The sequence below is a fragment of the Zalophus californianus genome, chromosome 9 (assembly GCF_009762305.2).
Source record: "Zalophus californianus isolate mZalCal1 chromosome 9, mZalCal1.pri.v2, whole genome shotgun sequence".
Classification (NCBI taxonomy): Eukaryota; Metazoa; Chordata; class Mammalia; order Carnivora; family Otariidae; genus Zalophus; species Zalophus californianus.
This window is the reverse complement of record NC_045603.1, coordinates 135,245,671-135,265,741: the sequence shown is the minus strand read 5'-3', so window position 1 is coordinate 135,265,741 and position 20,071 is coordinate 135,245,671. Positions and strand designations below refer to the sequence as shown.

At 37.5% G+C, this 20,071-nt stretch overlaps 1 protein-coding gene across 1 annotated transcript in view; it reads left to right on the top strand.

Moving 5' to 3' along the window:
• Positions 1 to 201: 201 nt before the first annotated feature.
• TASOR2 (transcription activation suppressor family member 2) overlaps positions 202 to 20,071 on the top strand; it is a 63,996-nt gene continuing 44,126 nt past the window's right edge. Inside the window, 5 exon segments of the mRNA XM_027595306.2 lie at positions 202 to 380; positions 13,212 to 13,345; positions 17,530 to 17,675; positions 17,962 to 18,057; positions 19,124 to 19,196. Of these exon segments, the coding sequence (XP_027451107.2) occupies positions 376 to 380; positions 13,212 to 13,345; positions 17,530 to 17,675; positions 17,962 to 18,057; positions 19,124 to 19,196 (454 nt within the window). The 5' untranslated portion in view covers positions 202 to 375.

The window sequence follows — 20,071 nt, the reverse complement described above, 5'->3', positions numbered from 1 at the left end:
AGTCATCATTACAGCATTACTGAGAGCCTGTGGGCAAGATCCTTGAAGAAATTGAAGCTTGGAGCACTCACTGTAAAATAACAAACACCTGAGGGGGAGGGTATTGGGATACATCAGAGAAAGGGGAAGACCAAGGGCACTCTGCTTGTTCCACCAGCCCTCAAACCAGGTTGCAGCTCCCACGAACCCCGTACCGGGTTCTGTGGCTGGGGTTCTGGGGTCTGCGCCTGCTCTCCGCCGGCTCGCGGTTGGCGGCCCTCGTTGACTTTTAAAAGGTGCCGCCCCGCGCAACCCTGGCCACCGCACTGGCCTTCGCTGGCGGGAGGGGGCCGACGGGCCGGCTGGGCAGAGGTGCAGCCCCCTCCCCCATGCACCATGAGGTGAGGAGGGAGGGGCTGGCCGCCACCCGCAGCTCTGCTCCCCACTGCTGCCAGGGCGCCCCACCTGGCCAGCGGGCTGTCTTCCTTAGCGCCGGGTGCAGACGAGACTGGGAGAAGGGACAGATTAGGTGTCTAACCTTCAGAGCACTTCAGAGAGTGAGACTTCAGTGGGGCCACCAAGACAGGTTGGATGGTACTTACAGGTTTACCGAACTCCTGTGCTCCTAACTCCTCACCGGATTCTCTGAGTACGGTAGTGAGGAAACCCTTGCAAAACTTCTAGAGAGAGGGCATCGCTTCTTACAACTCTACCGTGTGTACAGATTTATAGGTCACCTTTTGAAATGTAAAACAGTGAGTACACATGTTTTGCCCTTATAGCAAAGGTCCTTTGGTTTTTATTCCTTCTGTGTATGATTATCTGGGCATTAGAAAACATTTAAACTCTTGTACATGGCAAACTTCTTTACATTTTTAAAAAATTTTATGAAAATCATATCTTATTCTATAGTATTTTCTCTTTTTAACAGGGATTCTTTGTTTCATGGGTCTCTATTGTTTTGCCTCATGAGAAATGTTATTTCCATTTGTTTTCTCTGCTTTGTCTTCATATTTAAAAACTAGCTTGCTGCTATTTAGGGCTATGGGAGATCCTTTTTTCCAAAAAGTTAGAAAAGATAAAAAATACCTATACTTGACCCACCTAAAGATAACTTCGTATTGAGTATTTCCTGTGGTGCTAGGAGCTCTGCTGGACCCTGGGGAACTTTGGTGAACAAGTATGTGCCTCTATGGATCTGACATCCTGGTGGGGAAGATGCTCCCCCCAAAAAGTAAATTGATAAAATAATTGCATGTCGTTGTAAGGAGTGCTTTAAAAGAGAACACCTACTTTAGGTGGGGTGGTCAGAGGTTTATCTGAGGGAATAACTTGTAGATTTCACTAAAGGAAGAGTGGGAGCTAAGCCATGGACAGAATAGGAGAAAGAACATTCTAGTCAGAAATAACAGCAGGTGCAAAGGTCTGAAAAGGGGAAAGAGCCTGAATCAGAAAGATCATTGTAGCTGGAACTTAGTGTTAAGTCAGGGGAAGGTGGATCAAGGTGAATAGAAAAATGATCTGGAAAACAATTTTTTATTTATTCATTACATAAATGTTTATTGAAAACTAACTGTGTACCAGGCACTGTTCTAGGCATTGGGGATACAGCATGGAAAAGGACAAAGTTTCTGTAATTGCTAAGCTAATAAACTAGTGGTGGGAGGATAACCAAATAAACAAGAAAGATACTGGATATTTTGATAAGTGTTAGGCAGAAGAGGACCATTGTTTGAACTGTGGTGTGTTCTTAGTGACTTTATATAGATACATATGTTTCTCTTTTGTGGATCTACCTTTCTTTCCCCTAAACAATTTATGATAGGACTTTTTTATTGTTATGTTAATCACCATACATTACATCATTAGTTTTGGATGTAGTGTTTCATGATTCATTGTTTGTGCATAACACCCGGTGCTCCACGCAGAACGTGCCCTCTTTAATACCCATCACCAGGCTAACCCATCCCCCCGCCCCTCCTCTCTAGAACCCTCAGTTTGTTTTTCAGAGTCCATTGTCTCTCATGGTTCGTCTCCCCCTCAGACTTACTCCTCTTCATTCTTCCCCTCCTGCTATCTTCTTTTTCTTTTTTCTTAACATATGTTGCATTATTTGTTTCAGAAGTACAGATCTGTGATTCAACAGTCTTGCACAATTCACAGCGCTCACCATAGCACATACCCTCCCCAAGGTCTATCACCCAGCCACCCAAACCCTCCCACCCCCCCACCACTCCAGCAACCCTCGGTTTGTTTCCTGAGATTAAGAATTCCTCATATCAGTGAGGTCATATGATACATGTCTTTCTCTGATTGACTTATTTCACTCAGCATAACACCCTCCAGTTCCATCCACGTCGTTGCAAATGGCAAGATCTCATTCCTTTTGATGGCTGCATAATATTCCATTGTGTATATATACCACATCTTTATCCATTCATCTGGGTAGGACTTTTTTTTTCTTCTTTTTTCTTTTTTTTGACGTTTCTGCATATACCATGTATTACAGATTTGTTATATTTTTATGTAATAATTTTAACTCTCAATTTTTAAATATCAAGAGCTAAATTAAATGAATAATTTGCACTGTGTCTTGAGTTGGAGGTACAAGTCACATAAAGTTAAGTTACCTAATTTTTTTAATGTTATTATAAAAATCTTTTTTTTCTTTCAAAATTTTTATTTAAATTCTAGTTAGTTAACATATAGTATAACAGTGCTTTCAGGAATAGAACTTAGTGATTCATCACTTATATATAACACCCAGTGCTCATCATAAGTGCCCTCCTTAATACCCACCTCCTACCCACCTCCCTCCATCAATTCAGTTTGTTCTTTATCCTTAAGAGTCTCTTATGGTTTGCTTCCCTCTCCCTCTTTTCCCCCTTCCTATATGTTCATGTTTTGTTTCCTAAATTCCACATGTGAATGAAATCATATGGTATTTATCTCTCTGACTTATTTTACTTAGCGTAATATAAACAGCTTCATCTACGTCATTGCAAATGGCAAGATTTCATTTTTTGATGGCGGAGTAATATTCCATTGTACAAATATACCACAACTTCTTTATCTGTTCATCAGTCGATGGACACTTGGGCTCTTTCCATAATTTGGCTATTGCTGATAATGCTGCTATAAACATAGGGTGTGCCCCTTCGGATCTGTGTTTTTTGTATCCTTTGGGTAAGTACCTAGCAGTATAATTACTGGATTATAGGGTAGTTCTATTTTTAACTTTTTGAGGAACCTCCATACTGTTTTCCAGAGTGGCTGCACCAATTTGTATTCCCACCAGCAGTGTAAGAGTGTTCCCCTTTCTCCACATTCTCACCAACACCTGTTGTTTCCTGTGTTGCTAATTTTAGCCATTCTGACAGGTGTGAGGTGGTACCTCTTTGTTTGTTTGTTTGTTTTTAAGATTTTATATATTTAAGAGAGCGGGAGGGAGGGAGCACAAGCGGGAGGAGGAGAGGGAGAGGAAGAAGCAGACTCTCTGCTGAACAGGGAGCCTGACATGGGGTTTGATCCCAGGACCTTGAGATCATGACCTGAACTGAAAGCAGATGCTTAACCGACTGAGCCACCCAGGCGTCCTTCTCATGGTGGTTTTGATTTGCATTTCCCTGATAATAAGTGATGTTGAGCATCTTTTTATGTCTGTTAGCCATCTGGATGGCTGCTTTGGAAAAGTGTTTATTCCTGTCTTCTGCCTATTTCATAACAGGGTTGTTTGTTTTTTGGGTGTTGAGTTATCATTTTTTTTATCAATAAACGATAAAAAAAACTCATTATTTTTTCTTTTTTTCTTTTGTTTATTTATTTGACAGAGAGAGACACAGCAAGAGAGGGAACACAAGCAGGGGGAGTGGGAGAGGGAGAAGCAGGCTTCCCCCTGAGCAGGGAGCCTGATGCTGGGCTTGATCCCAGAACCCTGGGACCATGACCTCAGCCGGAGGCAGACGCCCAACAACTGAGCCACCCAGGTGCCCCGATAAGTTCTTTATAGATTTTGGATACTAACCCTTTATCAGATATGTCATTTGCAAATATCTTCTCCTATTCCATAGGCCACCTTTTAGTTTTGTTGATTGTTTCCTTTGCTGTGCAGAAGCTTTTTATCTTGATGAAGTCCCAGTAGTTTATTTTTGCTTTTGTTTCCCTTGCCTCCAGTGACATGTCTAGTAAGAAGTTGCTCCAGCCGAGGTCAAAAATGTTCTTGTCTGTGTTCTCCTCTAGGATTTTGATGGTTTCCTGTCTCACATTTAGGCCTTTAATCCATTTTGAATTTCTTTTTGTGTATGGTGTAAGAAATCGGTCCAGTTTCATTCTTCTGCGTATGGCTGTCCAGTTTTCCCAACACCATTTGTTGAAGAGACCATCTTTTTCCCATTAGATATTCTTCCTGCTTTGTCAAGGATCAGTTGACCATATCGTTGTGGGTCCATTTCTGGGTTCTCTGTTCTGTTCTACTGATCTATGTGTCTGTTTTTGTGCCAGTGCTATACTGTCTTGATGATGACAGCTTTGTAATATAGCTTAAAGTCCAGAATCATGATGCCTCCAGCTTTACTTTTCTTTTTCAGGATTACTTTGGCTCGTCTGGGTCTTTTGTGGTTCCATACAAATTTTAGGGTTGGTTGTTCTAGCTCTGAAAAATGCTGTTGTTATTTTGATGGGATTGCATTAAATGTGTAGATTGCTTTCGGTAGTCTAGACATTTTAACAGTCTTTATTTTTCCAATCCATGAGCATGGAATTTTTTCCCATTTCTTTGTGTCCTCTTCAGTTTCTTTCATAAATGTTCTATAGTTTTCAGAGTACAGGTCTTTTGCCTCTTTGGTTAGGTTTATTCTTAGGTATCTTATTGGTTTTGGTGCAGTTGTCAATGGGATCAATTCCTTTATTTCTTTCTCTGCTGCTTTATTACTGGTGTATAGAAAAGCAACAAATTTCTGTACATTGCTTTTATATCCTGGACTTTGCTTAATTCATGTATTCTAACAATTTTTTGGTGGAGTCTTTGGGTTTTCTACGTAGAGTATCACGTTGTCTGCAGATAGTGAAAGTTTGACCTCTTTTTTGCTGATTTGGATGCCTTTTATTTCTTTTTGTTGTCTGATTGCTGAGGCTAAGACTTCCAGTATTATGTTAAATGGTAAAGGTGAGAGTGGACATACTTGTCTTGTTCCTGACTGTAGAGGAAAAGCTGTTTTTTCCCATTGAGGAAGATATTAGCTGTGGGTCTTTTGTATATGGCTTTTATGATGTTGAGGTATGTTCCATCTATACCTATACTTTGTGGAGGGTTTTTATCAAGAATGGATGCTGTATTTTGTCAAATGCTTTTTCTGCGTATATTGAGAGGATCATAGGGTTCTTATCCTTTTATTAATGTGGTGTATCACGCTGATTGATTTGCGACTATTGAACTGCCCCTGCAACCCAGAAATAAATCCCACTTGATCATGGTAAATAATTCTTTTAATGTACTGTTGGATTTGATTTGGTAGTATCTTGTTGAGAATCCATGTTCGTCAGGGACACTGGACTGTAATTTTCCTTTTTAATGGGGTCTTTGTCTGGTTTTGGAATCACGGTAATGCTACTGGCCTTGCAGAATGAGTTTAGAAATTTTCCTTCCATTTCTATTTTTTAGAACAGTTTGAGAAGAAGAGGTATAAAATCTTCTTTAAATGTCTGGTAAAATTCTCCCAGGAAGCCATGTGTCCCTGGACTTCTGTTTATTGGGAAATTTTTGATTTATTCAGTTTCTTTGCTGGTTATGGGTCTGTTCAAATTTTCTATTTCTTCCTGTGTCGGTTTTGGTAGTTTGTATGTTTCTAGGACTTTGTCCATTTCTTCCAGATCGCCCTGTTTGTTGGCATATAATTTTTCATAATACTCTCTTATAATTGTATTTCTGTGGTGTTGGTTGTGAACTCTCCTTTCATTTGTGAATTTATTTAATTGGGTCCTTATCCTTTTGGTAAGTCTGGCTAGGGGGTTATCAGTTTTATTAATTCTTTCAAAGAACCAGTCCTTGGTTTTGTTGATCTGTTCTATTTTTTGTTGTTGTTGTTTCTGTATCATTTATTTCTGCTCTAATCTTTATTATTTCCCTTCTTCTGCTGGCTTTAGGCTTTATTTGTTTTTCTTTTTCTCGCTTCTTAAGGTGTAAGGTTAGGTTGTGTACTTGAGACTTTTCTTGGTTCTTGAGGTAGGCCTGTATTGCAATGTATTTCCTTCTTAGGGACTGCCTTTGCTGCATCTCAAAGGTTTTGGACTGTCATCTTTTCATTTTCATTTGCTTCCATGTATTTTTTAATTTTTCTTTAATTTCCTGGTTAACCCATTCATTCTTTAGTAGGATGTTCTTTAACCTCCATGTATCTGTGGTCTTTCCAAATTTTTTCTTGTGGATGACTTCAAGTTGTGGTCTGAAAATATACATGGTATGATCTCAGTCTTTTTGTGCTTGTTGAGGGCTGATTTGTGACCTAGTATGTGATCTGTTCTGGAGAAAGTTCTTGTGCACTTGAGAAGAATGTGTATTCTGCTGCTTTAGGATGAAATGTTCTGAATATATCTGTTAAGTCCGTCTGGCCCAGTGTGTTTCAAAGCTGTTGTTTCCTTTTTGATTTTCTGCTTAGATGATCTGTCCATTACTGTAAGTGGGGTGTTACAGTCCCCTACTATTGTATTATTATCAATGAGTTTCTTTATGTTTGTTATTGATTGATTGATATATTTGGGAGCTCCCAAGTTGGGGGCATAAATATTTACAATTGTTACATCTCTTGATGGATAGACCTCTTAATTATGATATAATGCCCTTTTTCAGCTCTTGTTACAGTCTTAGTTTTAAAATCTAGTTTGTCTGATATAAGTATGGCTACTCCGGCTTTCTTTTGGTGTGGTAGAATATTTTTCTGTGTTATTAAACAGCTTTTATTTGGGGGCATCTTAATTTGTTTTTTAGATCAAGTATGGCAAAAGTAATGCATAAATTTTAAAAATACTCTGCAGCAACAAAAATTTACAAATTATAAGGCATCATAATATAAACTGGTATATAGTAACTTGTTTTGACAGTCTGACATTTGGCTTTCCTACCTTATCCCACAACCCAGCTGCCCCTCTGTGATTGTTTTACTTTCACCTATTAATGTAGTTAGTTAAATTTATGGATTTATTTATTTATTGAACCAATTCTTAACAATACTATAATGAATCTGAATTGATCTTGTGTTATAATATCCTGATAGATTCTCTTTGCCAGTGCACATAGTTTAGGATTTTAGTATCAGTGTTCATACTAGAGATAAGTCTTTAATTTCCTTTTTCATGTTTTGCCAGATTTTGGTACTGCATTTGGCTGCCTTATTAAAAAGTTGGGAAGCTTTATTCCTTTTACTGAGTTTTGGAGCAGATTAAATAGCATAAATATTATTTATTCTTTCATTTAGTTACCAAATACATGTTTACCGTATGCCAGGCATTGGGCTGGATGCTGAGTAATCAGAGGTAAACAAAACAGAAATGGTTTCTGCCCTCATAGGGTTTGGTTTATTAGGGAATTAGCCATTAATGAAGTAATTATGAATATGTAGTTAGAAATCATAACAAGTACTCTGAAAGAAAGGAACAGAGTGCTTTGAGAGAAATATCATTGAAGTTCTACTTGAGATTGTACTTTTTCTGTATTTGAGGACATGCTTATTGAGTACATATGCACTAAAAGGTAATTCTTTTTAAATGAAATATTTATTGAAGCTTTGATATGCAGTTAGGTCTGTGGTGAATAAAATGAAGTCTTCATAATTATAGAAGTTAAAATAAAAAATACTGGTAATCATAGCTACCAGAGTTAAAGGGTGTAGTCCACATTTTTTAAATGAAGAAATTAAGACTTAGTGTAAGTAGACACTTCTAGTTTAACATGTCCCTTTGTATACACCCTCTGGAAATCCCACTAAGGTGGTAGTAAAAAAATAAAGATATAAATTGGCAAAAAGAATGGAAAAGTGGAGCCAGGGGAAATCACGTTTGGGGAACTAGAAAGAAGATGGTCGAGTGATAATGACTATGGATTACGGGATGCTGAAGGCTGAAGAGCAGTAAGCTGCCAGGAAGCAAGCTGATTCCCACCAGTCAGTCTGGTAGCAGCTCAGGATTTGGAAGTTACAAGTACTTCTAAAAGCAAGATTATAGGGTGGAGTAGAAGTAGAACGATTCAGTGATGATTTTTGTGGTTTTGATGCTCTGGATTCCCTTCGCTGCTCCTTGCACCTAGACAACTGCCTAGCTATCTTCTCCTCAGACAGAGCACTGAAATTTACCTGCAGGAGATGATTACACTCAGGAGGCAGGCTCAGACAGCTGAGGCGGAGCAAACACCTACGTGAAAATGAGGATTAAGTGGAAGTCAACATACTGAACAGTGAAGCCAGAGCTGTCTTTCTGTGTGACTCTCAGAACTAATAGTCAAGCTTACGCTCCCCCTAAACAAGATATTAAAGGATTCTTTTCTGGGGAAACATCAACCTCTGGTAAAATATTTAACAGATACAGACTTTGGGAGTTCGCCTGATTAAACAGCTGCATCACCATCAGATCACGTGAGAGAGAGAGAGAGAGAGAGAGAGAGAGAGAGAGCGAGAGCTGCTGGTCAAGAGACACTGTTTATGCAACACTTCCAGTTAGCTGTAAGTGCATCACATGTAAACCTAAATGGACAGCCAAGGATCACCAGCCATTTGGTGGAAGTCTCTAACATAAACCAAACAGGAGGGGTGCCTGGGTGGCTCAGTCAGTTAAGCCTCTGCCTTTGGCTCAGGTCATGATCCCCGGGCCCTGGGATTGAGCCCCAAGTTGGGCTCCCTGCTCAGTGGAGAGTTTGCTTCTCCTTCTGCCCCTCCCCCCACTGGTGCTCGCTCTCTCTCTCTCTCTCTCTCTCTCTCTCTCTCTCTCTCTCTCTCAAATAAATAAATAAATAAACAAAAACAAAAAACAGAAAAACAACCAACAGGAATAAACGCAGGAAATAAAAGGAGCTTGGTAGAAACAGATTTACTGCATGTAACAGAAGAAACTTGAGCCAAATACAACTATGGTACCTTTAAAGAGAAAAGAAATGACATCTGTGAAAGAAGAGGTTCTATTTCTTAAAAAAGAGAAATTGTTCAGAAAACAGAAAAGGTCTCTGTGAGAGCAGAAAAAAATATATAAGGATTGGATAATAAAGCTGAAGAATTCTTCCCCAAAATAAAACAGCCACAAGAATTAGAAAATAAGAGTGAGTAAATAAGAAAAAATGGAGAACCAGTCAAGGAGGTCTTTTGTCTTATACAGTGGGAGGAAAACATCGTCTAAGTCCCAGAACTGGAAGAGTTGAGCTTCTGGTTGAACGGGTCTTCTGTCTGGTGTCCTGAAGAAGAAAACAGGAGAACAAAATCAAAAACCAAATTAGTTCTTAATCATTCTACTTCTAGAAAGAAGAATGGGGGGTGGAGGTGCAGTTCTCAAACTACAGTTTGAATGAGTGCAAGAATAAAAGTAACCCTGTCAACTTGAAATTATATGTAAGTGTTGTTGGGAAGCCCCAACAGTTCTGTGAGAAAAGGCAGAGTTATGCAGAGGGGGCGTAGCTGAGAAATCACCAGCAGCTGTTTAGTCCAGAAGCAGTCCCGTCCTAAGAGAGAATTGCTGCATACCAGGCTAAGACTGAACAGCCGTACCATGTCCACTAAGGAAAGCAGGGAGGAATTGGAAAGTGCCTGGGTGGCCCAGAGATCTTAGAATGTGCTAACAAAATACCACTGGAAGTGAGTATATGACCTTGGAAAGCAAGGGATGTGGCTCTTAGTAATAGTAGTCTTGAAGAGGAAAACAGAGCTGGAAGTATAGGCCCTCCTGAACCAGATTACACTTGCAGGTTACAAGAGGTTTGGCAACAAAGGCACCATATTATTTTTTTCAAAAATCCTTGGATGCAGGAACAGAGAAGGGGGAACTCTTACATTAAGAAACCTAAAAAACTTCTCTGATCCCTCCCCATACCCTTCTGCTGGTTCAGGATAATTCATCTTGTTCAAGTATGAAAAACAAAGAGAATATGCACAGCATCCTTACAGTGATACTGTGGTAGATTGCATTTCTTTGTTGGTTTTTTTTAACACAATATTTGTAATATTGAGATAGAATTCATTGGGTTTTAGTATATTCACAAGGTGTACAACCATCACTACCATCAATTGCATTATGAACCCCAGGGCTTTATTCCCTCCTTCCATGACTGCATTCTTCCCACTAAAGAGACAGGGTATTTTTCCCTCCCCCTTGACTTTGAGTTTGGCCATATGACTTGCTTTGGACAGTAATATCAGGTAGAAATGATGGTATGTCAGTTCAGGCCTAGTAAACCTTAAGAGGACTTGGGTATTCTCCATTTGTTCTCTGCACCTCTGCCATTTCCATGAGAAAAAAATATGCCTTCCTAACTCATTGGTTGAAGGAAGATGGGAGACACGTGGGTCAGGGCTGCCCCAGCTGAGTTAAGCCTAATTCAGCCAACATTGTAGAAATGTGAGCAGCAGTAAATGATTGTGGTTATAAGCTACTGAATTTTGAGATGGTTTGTTACTAAGCAGTAGTTAACTAATATAAATGTGTAAGAAAAGGCTAAGGTGGGGGGATATGCACCACAGTTTTCTACAGATGATAAGAAAAGCCCAAAATACTGGTACAGTGTAGATCAGGGGTGGGCAAGCTACTGCCTTATAGTCTTGCCTGTTTTTCTAAATAAAGTTTTATTAGAACATAGTCATTTCCATTCATTTACACATTGTGGCTGCTTTTATGCTTCATCAGCAGAATTGAGTCTTTCTGACAGAGACTGTATGGCTCACAATCCTAAAAATTTACTGCCTGGCTCTTTATGTAAAAGCTTGTGGATCTCTTGAAGTAGGTGAAAAGTGTAACCTAAAATTCCAACATAAACTTACAAGTAAATTAATATATCGTTTCCATAGCTACTAGGATGGCTGTAATCGGAAAGATAACAAGTGTCAGCAATGATGTGGAGAAAGTAGAACTTTGCACGCACTGCTAATGAGAATGTAAAATGGTGCAGTCACTTTGGAAAACAGAGTGGCAGTTCTCCAAATGGTTAAACATAGATTTATGATATGATCCAGTTGTTCTCTTAGGTATATATTCAGGAGAAATGAAAAAATGTCCACACAAAAACTTGTACATGAACATTCATAGCATTATTATACATAATAGCCAAAAAGTTGAAAGAGCCCAGATGTCCATCAGTTGATGATTGGATAAAAGAAAATGTGGTATATCTGTAAAATATCATTTGGCCCTAAATGAGCCAATGAAACGAAAAGTGAGTGAAGTAAACATGCTACCATATGGATGAACCTTGAAAACATGATGCTGCATGAAAGAAGCCAGTCACAGAGTACCACTTGTATGATTCCATATACATAAAATGGTTCAATATAGGCAAATCTATACGGACAGAAAGTAAATTAGTGGTTGCCTAGGCCTGGGGATAGGGAGCAGTGGAAGATGAGGGTGGTGGCCAAGGAGTACAGGGTTTCTTCTTGGGGTGATGAAGTGGCCTACAATTGACAGTAGTGATGGCTGCACAGGTCTGAATAAATTAAAACCATCAAATTGTACACTTCAAATGGGTGAATTGTATGCTATGTGAATTATATCTCAAAGTGTTAAAAAATAAAAATAAGTGAAGCACAGAAGTTATGAAGACCACAAAGCAGAATTATAAGAATTTGAGGAAGAGATAGCCAGACCACAGGAGGATGTGAAATGGGCACTAGCAGAACAGAAAAGAAAAGGAAGAAAAAGATTAAACCATTTCGGAAACAGTACATTACGAGGCACATGGGAGACTAGGTACCATGGCAAAGGACATAAAGATTAGATGTGAAATGTTATGTATTTATTTTACCATGATTTTTACTGTATAAAACAAAACCAAAGAGAACATGAGAAAAGTGAATCAAAGCAAACACCTAGATCTTTCTAAAAAGTAAATACTGAGATAGTAATATAGAAGACCCTCTTTAATTTTCCCCTCTTGACATAACCTATTTCCTTAATGAATGAATGTTACCAATATTGCTACTTTTTCTACAGAATTTTGAAGATATCCATACAGTTCTGCCTCAAATCCTTTTTGGAAAAAGGTGTACTATTATAAAACTAGACATGCTAATATTTTGTGTGAAGCATATTGAATTCTTCAAATAAAACTACTTGTGGTGCCTTATGTGTCTAACGCTTCTACCTCTGCTCCTACTGTTTCTATTGCCTAGAAAACATGCAGACTAGCTCATTCTTTTGGCTCCTTTATTATTTGAATACCTACTCAGATTTCAAGTATGGATACCTCTAAAACTTCTTGACATTTCCTTGTCTTAAGGAAATCCCTATTATGCATCCACTGCATCGTGTTCTAGATTCTCCCACACATTTATAGTACTGGTTTCTGTATAGGTTTGTCGTCGTCTTCTAGTCTAAGCTTTTATTGTAGAGATGGTTTCTCATTTGTCCAGGACATAGCATGGTACTGTATATGTAATAGGCACCACTAATAGTTTTTTTTTTTTTAAAGAATGGATGGGGCGGGGCGCCTGTGGCTCAGTTGAACCTCTGACTCTTGCCTTCGGCTTGGGTTATCTCGGGGTTGTGGGATTGAGCCTCATGTCAGGCTCCACACTCAGCAGGGGTCTGCTGGAGATTCTCTCTCCCTCTCACTCTGCCCCTCCCCCCATCTCTTTCTCTAAAATAAATCTTAAAAAAAAAAAGAATGATTGGGTCATATACTAATTCGGGGGTGGGGACAGATTTTGTTTGTGTTCTTACTTGATTTTACTTTCAACCAGTAGAACATTAAATGTGGTTCTATAACCTCTACTTTTTATCTTGAGGCAAAAGTGATTCCTATAAGCATAACTTAGTTCTGTGAACAGATTTTCTTTAGAACTTAAATATTGAAGGAAAAGCATTTCATTTTATGTTTTACTGCTTATAGAACCAATTTAGCCTTAGCTCTGGAGACTTGTCAAAGGAGGTAACATTACAGAATTGTACCTAATGTAAATTAGATGTTCAGTAGACATTTGTTTATATGGTAGGTATGCCATAAATAGAACTATTCACTTTATGATTTAATTTTTTCTTTCTCATTTTAGCATTTATGACATTAACAGAGAACAGGACTATGTCAAGAATTCTGGGGGTATACTTGGTGAAAATGAATTAAGACCACCCTCCCAGCTACATTTTCTTTTAGAGAAGACCGAGCCAGGGTTCCTATCAGAAAAGAGTGGGTATTAAACTAAATGCTATGAGTTATTACTAATGAATCCAAGTAGAACAGTACAATTGAAAATTTTTAATTTATATCATGTTAAATGAAAGGACTTTTTAAAAAATATTTACAATTTCCAGTGAGTACAAATTTCATTAATCCAAAAGAATCATTAATCCAAAATTAATAGGTGATTAAATTTTCGAATTGCACCAGAAAGGGCTCAAGGGAAATTGTCACATTTCTCTATTTGTACTTCTTTGAAATTATGATTCATTTTACTTGATTTTGAATTGAGATATTTTAAATACTAGAAGTAGTACATGCTTATGTAAGAAAAAAACCTAAGATGTAATAATATATATAAGCTAAAACGTTTAAGTTCACCTTTATCCACTTCCACTTCGATAACCATTGGTTTAGACACCATTAACAATTTGGTTTCCCATCTTTCTAGATCTTTTTCTGTAAACTTCCAAACACATAATTTTTTATATATTTTTTATCAAAATGGCATTATATAATGCATGTTATTTACTCAGTAGTAGAGTAGATATCTTTATATGTCAGTATATACAGATTTACTTGGTTTTTATGTAGTAGTTGTAAGGTGTTTCCTTATTGATGGCAATTAGGTTATCCCCATAGATGCCGGTGTGTGGAGTAGCCTTGTACATATCTCGTGTGTGCTCGTGCTAGTATTTCTGAGGAATAGATTCCCAGAAATGGAATGGTTATTAGGTATGCACATTTAAGTTTTCGTTAGATCCAAAAAAGTTGTATTTATCTGAAACTGGCAATCCCTTAATGTCTTGAAAATAAAGGTAATACATTTTAGGATTAGATGATGAGGGAATGGGCTCTTTAACAACTATCAAAGGGCCTACTTAGACTAGGTCAAATATGTAGGCATCCACAGTGTTAACGGAGGTAGGTTGCAGTCCTTCAGTAGGAAATACTAATAAGGGCCTTTAATGGTGAATACTGTTGGGTTCTGAGTGTTTCTGTCTTTGATGAGTGCTATTGTATAATGCACAAACAAGAAAAGTGGTCATGAAAGTCCCGGGGAGATGTAGAAGTGGCTAATTTATGTTAGAATTACTGAGGCACCTAAGGTGTTGGCATTAGTTCTAAATCTCATTCTTTGCTTTCAGACGAGATGCTTAGAGAATGGAAAACAGATATGTGTGCCAGAGCATCAGAGATCAGTTTGTGATTTTCTAATCCCTCTTATTTATTAGAAGTTAAAAAGAGAAACAAGTGTCCAAAAGCAGACACTCCGTATCGCTGATAGATTTTGAGAAAGGGGGAGATTATCTCAGGGCACGTTGAACAGAATCCAGCTTATGTCAAGCTTGACTTAACTTTTAAGACTGAATCCATAAATAGCAGGGAAATATGCCCAAAGCTAGGTGCTATAGGAAAGAATATTAACTCAGTTTCTAGAATTATTGTGATTGAACTTGAATTTTCCCCACTTGCTCTCTATTGGTCACTTAAGCCCTAGGGGACACTCTTTCACTTTACAGACAGGTACTTTTTAAGTTGTTTTAGTATTTCTCTGTAGAATAGCCCCCTCTTCATTCTCTTAATATTCTGATAACCTTGAATGTTTAAGTGAAGCATGTGTATTACTCAGCAAAAATGCAGCCATCCATTTATTTAGTGCTCATACTGTTTTGTACACTAGTTTAACTCTTAAATGAGAGTACATTGTGTAAGAAGAGATAATGTCAAATAATTTCTTAATAAAATGGTCATCTATCTCCTTTGTTATACAGCAGGAAACTTGTGCTTTCTTGAGTATAATTGACATCATTTTATTACGAAATCATGAAAGATTCAAGGTTTACTGTGGATTTCTAACTGTTTTGCTTTGGACATGCTTTACCTTCTGCTAATTGTAAAATGGTTACTTATATAAATATATTGCTTTTTGGAGAATGCTGACCTAAAGGGGAAGCATTTTTAACTATAAATAGTTTTAGGAATAAAAATCTGTTAGCACAAAATCATTTCCTACTGTTTATTTTATTTTTTTTTAAAGATTTTATTTATTTATTTGAGAGAGAGAATGGTAGAGAGCACGAGAGGGAAGAGGGTCAGAGGGAGAAGCAGACTCCCTGCTGAGCGGGGAGCCCAATGTGGGACTCGATCCCGGGACTCCAGGATCATGACCTGAGCCGAAGGCAGTCGCTTAACCAACTGAGCCACCCAGGTGCCCCATCCTACTGTTTATTTTAAACCATTATATCTATTCATAGCTTTATTGAGAGCAGTATTCCTCACATTGGTAAATAAAGTGTTCTCTGACCACATGTATTTGGCAAACACTGTGTAAGATGGGCTATTTTTGTTTGCTTTTCAGCTTGCACTGTTTTTTCAGTTTTTTGCTTATTATTGTGCATTGACCCTCAAAAATGTGGATATATGTAGTATTTGGGTACTTTGAAAAGTTAAAAGCCTGTGTCTTCTTATTAACATCTTGTGGAATTTAAGAGTTCATAACCATAGAATGTGCATTTCCAAAGCTCTGACAACTTTTATTTCTTTCACTGTAAGCAACCTATTTCTCAAATATTGAGCTTTAGAGTTTACTTAGATTTTTAAATATTATTTTGCCTTTTTGCAAATATTAAACACAAGGTTTCCCAAATGAGGATTTTTAGAGGAATCCTGACTTGCATTTAGCCTAGCAGTGCAGCTTATTTGTAAGACCGAGTCACACATGCTTAGGCTTCCCAGTTTGTTTTGGGCGAATGTAGCTAAAGAAAGTAATGTAGCTCAAGAAAGCCATCATTTTAACTGTCATCCCTATTGTTTCACTATTTGAACCTCTTTAGAATATCCATATTTTTTATAGCATTCATATACTGATATTGAAGGAAAAAGTGAAACTGAGAAAAAGTAAAACAACTGATATGGATCAGATGTAGGAGCTTCAGGATATTCTTAAATGTTTCATTCTCTTTTCTTTCCTTCCTTGCTGCTTAAGTCTTTGACTTTTGATGCTAGGAAGTTTAGTAACGTAATTTTAATGGATAATTGGAAGTGTTAGGACAGTTTAGTCCAAATTAACTTTACTGAAATGTTTGTTTTCATTTCTATGATAGTTTAGTTTTTTACTGTGGTTCATAAGTTAATTTTAATTAAAATGTTTGTCTTTCCTTTAGCTTTTGAACTTTAATGTAATTGGCAGAGAGTTCTGGTAAAAGTGGGAAGCCATATTAATATATTTATTTATACTGTATCACCCAAACTTCCAGTGCTCTGTATGTTATTCCATTCTCTTTATTATTTGTAAGTAGTTTGTTACCTCCCTGCCTTGACCTTGTTAAAGAACATAGAGAAGACACAAATAGGAGTAACCAAATCATAGTGAAATGTTACGAGAATTTGTTAGGAACAGTTCTTACTAAAGTAAAAACTTGTAAAACAAAAGGCACAAAGCCTCAATCCAGAGAATTATTGGGTCAAGTCAGTAATTCTCGATTAGGAAACCTGCCTCTCTCGGGAAGGTCATGTCAGAATTTCTGGGCTAGCACATGGGTGGGGTTTGAAAAAAGCACTTTCTAAAAGTAATAAAGTTTTATTTTTGTGAAATGAAAAAAATGATTTCATAATATAACCCATAAGAAGTAAAGTTCAACAGACATGTCTAGGCCATGAGGAAACCCCAAATATAGAACAATTTCTAATGTGTTTGTTGAGTGTGCAATAGTAAGCCCCTAAAAAGGAACCTAATGGGCTTACTTGGGGGGATTTGATGAGAAGACAGGAAGGGTGAAGTTTATCAAAATGTGGCATAAGTTTTAAAAAACTTCAGGATGAGAAACATTGGTCTAAGTGATTGCTGACCACTGCCTTGATGCTACCACATTTGGTCTGCTTGTCCCATCTGTGGTTACAACACACAGCTTTCAACCAAAAGGCCCAAGGACCAAGGAATCTGGCAGGGTTTATTTTACTCTTGTATTGAAAGTAATTCACCCTCAATAACTCACCTCCGTGTAGATTATGTTCTTCACATGAGAGGTCTTTTAAGGATAGTACAGATATGGAGCCAAAATACAATGTAAGTGTCTTGAGTTTTACAGGAAGGAAATAGGTGAAGTATCCAGTGATATTTAGTATGCCGCTTTTAACCCCATCCTTTGGTTATCTTAAACAGTTGCATTATTTTTGTTTGTGTTTTACAGTTTTTGAGACAGTGTCCTTGAGTTCAGACTCTCTCTTCCAGAGGGCAGTTTCAATTCTTCATACTTCTTACTTGGACTCTGCATCTGAGCATGGTTTTCAGTACAGTCAAGTGACTTTGGTGAAAAATGACATTTTCTTAAATGAGGTGAGGTGCTTGGTACACACTGTGTCTGTGTGTTAGTTTTATTTTAGTTTTAAAGAAATAGACCCATCATTTTTGGTATAAAAGCCTATCTAGTTCTTCTCAGTTGTCACTTTCAGATGAGATAAGAAATCCTTGGAAGGTAATAAGAATATATTGTAGGGAATAGAAAAATAATAAATTTTGTTAGTCCTTTAACAGGAGGAATTCAGATGATGCATTTTTTTAAAAATTAATTTGCAAGGCAAAAGAGTATGTTTATAGCATTTGATTATTCTCTTTTATACAGTACAAAACTTTTTACCAAGAAAAAAAATCAAGTAATTATACTCAGGAAGAACTTCAAGAGACTTACGGGTTTCTTCTGTTTGAAACTGAAAATCAGGTAAGGGCATTAGGTTGTAGAACATTAATTTTGTGACATTAGTGTACAAAATTAATGATATCATTAAACTTAAATATTGGTATTTCACTTCTCTAAGATTTGTAAAATTACCAGTTCTCCAGTCTTTTTTGTTGCTGAGTCTGGTGGCAGTGGGAATGATCGTGACAGCTAGTCCTGAAAGAGGTTGGATTCCTGTACCTTTTCACAGGCCCTCTTTAGTGTTCGTAAATACATTTGTCACCTCAGGGTGAGAATTGGATTAATACGGGTTTCCTAAGTATCAGTAATGCCTTTTAATGGAGTGAATGGGTATTTCTTCATTCTGGATCATTCTTCACATAGATACTTTGTTTCTTGTGGAGGTTTTTCAAGTTTCAGTTACATGGTTTTGGGCATAAGGTGAACACTTTCAGCAATTGAGTTATTTGAAATTATTTCATGCCAGTGTTTAAAGATGGAGCTTCTGTATTGTTACTTGTACCCAAATTGTGGGAGAAGGAAGCTACTGTGTGGAGCGTGTTCCCAAAGATGTATGTGGCTCCCTAGATACAGTTTTAACAATACCAGAGATTTAGAATTCAACTTAAAATAATTTCATATTTTGATTGGATTTGTGATTTTTAAAGAACAAGGGTAGGCTTGCTTAAAGAATACTTAACATTAGCATATAACATAAGGATTATATAGTAATACCAGAAGAGTTCATTTATTTACTTAATCATCTACTTACAAATAAGATACACTATGGATTCATATAAAAAGGGCATTAGAGGATAAGACATTTTCAAATTTAGTGATTCCAAAGCTATAATCAAAATCTTCAAGAGAGGACTTAATCTGGAAGCTTGTTTAATTTGGTTTTGCTGAAGACATTTTTGTTAACAGAAATGATAAAATTTCATGAACTGTTAACCAAACACAATTGCCTTACACAAGCTTGCTTTGTGCCATAAATACACACCATATACAGGTTATATATTTATCTGAAAGCTTATATATTATAGTGTTACTTCATTGTCTCTCCTAAGACTGACATGATAAGCAAAGTACTGTCTTTTATTTAAAGGCAAAGTTAGTGTGTCAACGTGGGCTGTGTGTGGGCAGCAGTGCTAGAACCACTCTCGGTGACCCAGCGAAAGGTAAGTCTGAGAAAAGGAGTCTCTTCTTTTACAAGATGAAGTGCGGTTTAGTTCATTTCATAAGATACTTACATTAAAAGCCAGTTTCATTAGTGATAAATAATAATCTTTAGAATCAGTGCTTTAAACATGTAAATGAGCTTCGAGTCTAAGACTTAAGATTTTCCAATAGGAGTTCCATGATCAAAACTTTTTCTTAAAAGTTGGACTAGAAGAGATACTGAAATTAGCTTTCAGTACCAAGCGATAAGTGCGATCATCCAGGGCTAATGAGGATGTCTTCTAAACTATCATAATGGCAGTAGGAATAGAGAATAGATGGAACTGGCCAGACTTGGCAACTGTGGAATGTGAGGAGCAAGAGAAAGGAAATACTCACATACAAGCTTGTAAGTTACACTACAGTGATGTTGTTAATAGCGAAAAGACACGGAAGGAGAGGAGATTGGTAGGGAAGCTGAGGAGTTAAAAGAGAAAGGTAATCTTACGGTTAAGAATGTGGATTAGCACTAAATTTCTTTGAGCTTCAAGTTCCTCATCTGTGAAATAGATAAAACTATCGTTTAGATCTGCTGTGAGGATCATGTGAGGCTACATGAAGTACTTAGCTCTCAGTAAATGGATGCTACTACTTTCATGAATTAAATTTGAGAAATAGTGAGGTTTTCCTAGGTGTTACCAGGAGATACCCTCCTGATGGTTTAAAAAAAAAAAAAAGCTGGAAAAAGGGATCAGAACTGGAGATGGGGGCTCAGGGTGGCAGGACTAGGTGTTAGTTGAAGCCAAAGTTCCATGGGGCATTATTGAAGGAAAAGATGACAAAGAACAGGACTGTGGGTCGCTGCAGGACCTGGGGCGGGGGGGGCAGTCCAGTG